Source organism: Sinocyclocheilus anshuiensis, unplaced genomic scaffold, assembly GCF_001515605.1.
Source record: "Sinocyclocheilus anshuiensis isolate Anshui unplaced genomic scaffold, SAMN03320099.WGS_v1.1 scaffold286, whole genome shotgun sequence".
In the NCBI taxonomy this organism is placed as follows: Eukaryota; Metazoa; Chordata; class Actinopteri; order Cypriniformes; family Cyprinidae; genus Sinocyclocheilus; species Sinocyclocheilus anshuiensis.
In genome coordinates this window covers 388,783-394,369 of record NW_015544135.1, presented here as the reverse complement: position 1 = coordinate 394,369, position 5,587 = coordinate 388,783, and the positions used below count along the sequence as shown (strand labels likewise).

The following is a 5,587-nucleotide window of genomic DNA, read 5'->3' as shown; positions in this document are numbered from 1 at the left end:
GGAAAGAGGAGGGTAGGGTGTTATGGTGATATTGTGCAATCATAACACATCAGTTTGAATGTTGTGTTTTATATTAAATATTGGTGAAGTGGTCTATTTAGACATGCAATAATATTCTGAGCATATAAACTAATCTGTTCAACTCCTCTGCCTCTTGTTTGTTGCTGATGCAAATACACAGTTGAAGTGGAAACTTGATTAGCCCTGTGGGTAGCAGTACACTTGCATCCTTTGTGCCCACTCGCCAATGCGTTTGTTTGTTTGTTTGTTTGTTTGTTTGTGTGTGTGTGTGTGTGTGTGTTCAGGATGCATTCAGTCTGCTGGCATACTCAGACCCCTGGAACTGCCCCGTGGGCCAGCAGTTGGACCCCATGCAAAGAGAGGCGATCTGCTCCGCTCTCAACAGTGCTATTCTGGGTAAGGCTGCTTGGCTGGCTGAGATCATACACTACTAAGTTCTGTGAACATGATCGCTTATGTAGGCCTTTTAATTTACATGTGGCTGCAGTAACATGAGACCGATAAAAGAGCTTGTAATGGTCTGGTAACATGGCCATGAGTTGTTATTATCATTCCTAAATATTTAATGGTTTTAATGGCCTCATATCTGTGATCTTGTCCTTCATTCAGAGTCTCAGAATCTGCCCAAACAGCCTCCACTCATGCTGGCTCTGGGTCAGGCCACCGAGTGCGTGCAGCTGATGGCCAAGGTTCGCTCTGGTTCCTGCTCCTTCGCCAGAGTCGACAACTTTTTGCACTAGCACCAGTCCAGACAAGAGCACCAAGGTAATTATAGTTTTAAAAAACACTATATCTTTATTTTTTTATACAGGAATTTGATTGTAAAATTCAGTTTAGTTTATTCATTTAGTTTGTTTTAATTCAAGGCAAAATTATTATTATTATTTTTTTTTTATTATTATTCATTTTATTTGCATTTTAATTTTAATTCAGTGTAATTTTTCAGTTTTCATCCCTTTTAACATGGGAACATAAATCATTCTGTATATAACAAGACACACTTTATCAGAAAATGTGAAATGTAATTAGTGGGTGGTTGGTTTTCTAACGTTTAGCAAGATTAAGTAAATCAGACAGTGCTGCATGAATAAATAATATAAAAATAAAGTTAATTTCTCTGTAATTTTATTGAATTTTTGTTTATTTTTTATTGCACTTTTATAAGTCTGATTTAGTGTTTGTTCTTCTAGTGTTTGTTAAATTTACCTTTTATTTTTACTTTATTTAAATTTTTTCCACTTGTAGTTTTATTTTAATTCAGTATAATTTCAGTTTTTCATTCCTTATCCACTTTATTTTTAACATAAGAGCAGGTGTGGCTATTTGTAACTTGAATGTGTAAGGCTTCCAGGGTCATTTGCTATTTTAGCAGTACAAAAACAGTGTAATGCTGCTTTATATTGCAAACTGTGATATTGTCATATTATTTTAACATTATTATAATCAAAAACAAACTGGTTTGTAGCACAATCAGTTTTACAGGTTACTACACGTTGTTATTCTGCTAGTTATTTGCCTACTAATGAATCAAATGTCTTGCACATTCAAGGTGAATGATATACTATGACAACTAAAGTACATTTTTTTGTAATTTTATTCAATTTTTGTTCATGTTTGAATACACATTTATAGGTCTTGTTTAGTGTTCATTCTTTTGCAAAATCACTTTTGTTTTACTTGGCCTCTTTTTCCGCTGCTGTTTATTTATTTATTAAATATTCCAGTATTTCTGTTGTCCATGTTAAAAACGTAACATTTGTATTTCCCTCAGGCAGTGTTCGGGACAGCTAAGCGGAGGTCTTTCCAGTTGGTTGCCATAAGGAGAACACGCGTTTGAATTGGTGTGTCGCTTGCCGTTTGCCAGAAGCAGCCGAGCAGAATGAATAGAAACATGAGAAGAGAGGCTTCTTTTTAATTTAGTATTATCAAATACAAATTGTGTGACACTATTTAAAGATAATTAATTATTCTGTTTATCTAGTCATTTTTATTTTAGTTTATATTTTGTCCGTTTGTTGTGCTCATCTTGAAACAAATCAACTTCCCAAACTATTTTTTTTTTCATGGGTGAATTCAGTGCATAGTATTTCAAGCGTACCATATCAACAATATACATAATGGTAAGTTCCTACTGAAAATTTGAGCTACGCACTCTGGTTTTTCTCAGTCAGAGCTCAGGTATTTAGACATCGTCAGAGCGGGATGTTTGCGGACACAGGTGTCGCTTCACCAGATCATACTGTGGGTTTTTAAGCAGGTCCTTTTCTATGTACAAGCCAATTCTGTTTTTTTTTTTTTTTAATTTGGTCAACCTTAACAGCCCCTTTAGCAATTAAATGGACGTTGGTGTTGCGCATATGTGAATTAAGCGTGACTTTACGATGTTTTTGTGCGAGAGGGTGAGATAATGCATGGCTCCTAGCGTCTTTTAAGCTACTTTAGTATCTCAGGCACCAGCACGAGTTTCATTAGACACAATCACACAGTGAGGACGCAGACTTGCCTTTGGGTCCAATGTAGATGACTTATATTTTCAACCATAGACCTTTGCCCAAAAATAAATCTATTTTACCAATATTTTACCATCTTTATAGCAGTGGGTATCGTGCAAATGTCAACCCTCACTTTTTTTAAGTTTTAAGTTAGGTATATTGAAGTTAACAAGTGGTTTTCTGATTTTTGTGGCTGTACCAAATAAAAACGCAATGCTTTTGACAAAAGAAAATTAAGGTCAGTAGTTTGATTACTGAGAAGCTCCACTGAAACTTGCAGACTAACTTTGTATACGAAGTCTGTACGTTTTATACCCATGTGAATAGTGTCACCGTGTTGATAGTTCTGCTGTTAGATTAACAACTACAAACTGACACCGTTTCGACTTCTGTTGTTTTATTAGTTGTTAAGTACTGTTGTTCAAGTTTCTTACCATTGGATGCACTGTACTTCAATTAATGCACATGATGCATTACTGTATCTGTCTACCTCTCCTGTTCAGTAATGGAGGGACAGAGTATGAACTTGCAGCATGCAAGACAATTGACTGACCCAGCGTTCCTGCAAATGAACAGAAACAAACAAAAAAAGAAGTATTTATTTAGCACCTAGAACATCTCCTTAAATTGCAATCATCTTTGTTGCTCCAGAATTTCACCTCGACCTCGTGTCAGTGCAGTTGTTTTGGTTTTCCCCTCCTTTAGCAATCTTTTTCTTGGCCTTTGTAAATGTGATGTTAACTGGCTCAGGCGCTTAACACTTTTTATTTCCCATTAGCAGCCTGTGTTTCTTTGTTCTTTCTTTTAATCTGGTTGCCCACGGAGGAAGAACTATAAATCGATCCCATGTCAACCCAGCATTTTACTTGCCAGCATGCCGCCGTGGTGTTGAATGTAGCTTAGCCGATTTTATTTCCCACATTTTTTTGCTGCTGGCCATCATGAGATTGTTACATTCCTGTATCGACACCTGCTTTTGTTCATTTATACCTCATTTACTCTTAGGACAGTGCTGTCTAGCTTGTTGTGTCATGACAGGCGTTTTAACAAGGTATGTGTAGTGCAGGTTGACCTGGCAGAAGTCAGAGGTCACGGGGTCGCTGGAAGGTTGCATTTGCTCCTCAATAGCTAAAATAAACTTGGCCTTCCCAACTCTGGAGTTACATAATGGATATAGTTCGCTAACGCAGAGTAACATCACAGATTACACTGTTTGGAGCCCCACCATTTGTTTTTAGCGGTGTTTATGTGTCAGTCTGATTGTGTGGGGCGGGGATTTTACACATCCTGATCCCAAACGATCTTGTTTTACTGTTTTACGCCGCTAAATGGGTCAATTTGGTTGTTAAATGGTGGTATATTGTTGCATGGGGACATCTTGTGTAACTTTTTACTTAAGTTTGAGTTACAAAATGGCAGTTTATATAGAAGCGCTCCTACTTCTACTGACCTGTACATTGTTGATCTTTTGTCATGGGGCGGCTTTTTAATGCCAAATATGTTTTGGAACTCATCATAATCTAACCACCTATAATGAATATTGTCATTTTAAAATAATCCATCATAGAACTTCTTATTGGCTTTAAATAGGGACCTACGTACATACTGTATATGGAAGGGAAGAGAGTAGCAAAATCTTTGTCGAGATCATCGTAGTCATGTGATGATGTTCCTGCCTCAAAAGACAATGGAGCAGGATGAATGGAATGGAGTACAGCAAGCTGTGCACAATTTACTTCTATTATGATTTTAATTTTATTTGAGTTTTCTTTTAGCAATTGTGAAATGGGTTACCCTCTACTTAGCATGAACCTTTAAAAACCTTTAAAACAACATAAAAAAGAAAAACGACTTAAAAAGAAAAAAAAAAGAGACGTACCTATGTACTGGAAACATGATAAAAAAATATTGTACTCATTTAATTTTGACAGAATTATTTTTATTAAAATACACATCCATGAGCAAATTGTGTCCGTTTTGTATTATTTTGTTGTTCTTATTTCTTCGTATGGAAATTAATATATTGTTCCTGCATCTTTGCAGTAGCTGCATTTTTGGCATATATATATATACATACAATGTTCTTGCATAGATAATCTATTCCTACAAAATACACTTTTTATACCGAGTCCATAAAATGTGTGTGGCTCAGGATCAGATGTGTAAATACTGTTCAGGATCTATTGTAAAATGCTTTCATGCATTGGATATGTTTATTCCTGTCAACTCCATTGAGATATGTGCCTTATTACACCTATATTTGCATGAATTCATTTTGCAGATTGGATGCACTAAAAATGTTTGTGGGGGAAAGACGCAACTGATTAGAGAGACTTGACAGTCGTATTTTATAAATGCATTTGAATCTAACAGAAATATTTATTCTGCGTACTGTATATTGTATATAGGGAAAATAAGAGAATTAATGCACATAGGTGGTTTGATGAGGGAGTGAAAGGTTAATGGTCCATCACATGCAGCAGGTCATTAGTCTTTCTAAGAAGCTGTACCTGGATGATCCTGCACCTTCAGACTTCCTCTTGACCCCTTCTTGAAGATGGGCTGCTTTTCTTGCGATGTTTGGATGTTGAAATACATGGACATCACCTCTGGCCCTTCTGTGAAAAAAATCACATTATCTGTTGGTGTTTAATAAATAATTGTAAGACCATAGCTTGCCATCTTCTTAAACTCAAAACTAAGCTTTAAAGCATGGAGAGCAGTAAATATTTAATGCTCTTTTAATGTGGGGAATTCGTCACATCAAGTTCCTCTTCATAAAGCTCACGGTTGACCACCACAGATCCGCCATCACCCACTGAAACACGGGTCAAGTGATAGTAAATAAGGTAAAGTAGAAGAGAAACACTTTAATTTGAAAGAAAATTTAATTGGCTATTTTTATTATTACTTGAAGCCTTGCCGTCCTTTTATAAATAAGCCTGTCAGCGGGAAGTTGTATGCTGACTTTCCCCTTTACAGGTAGGCTAATATCGGATTACATTTACATCTCTAGATGTAGGTCATAAAAATGACAAAAACATGGCCTTAAGGACATAACTGAAATCAATGTA

The 5,587-nt window shown here is 36.1% G+C and overlaps 1 protein-coding gene across 1 annotated transcript in view; it reads left to right on the top strand.

Annotated features, from left to right (window-relative positions):
• ranbp10 (RAN binding protein 10) overlaps window positions 1–4,387 on the top strand; it is a 30,243-nt gene extending 25,856 nt beyond the window's left edge. Inside the window, exons 12-13 of the mRNA XM_016494633.1 lie at window positions 631–786; window positions 1,793–4,387. Of these exons, the coding sequence (XP_016350119.1) occupies window positions 631–761 (131 nt within the window). The 3' untranslated portion in view covers window positions 762–786; window positions 1,793–4,387. The remainder of the gene's footprint in view (window positions 1–630; window positions 787–1,792) is intronic.
• The last annotated feature ends 1,200 nt before the right edge of the window (window positions 4,388–5,587 follow it).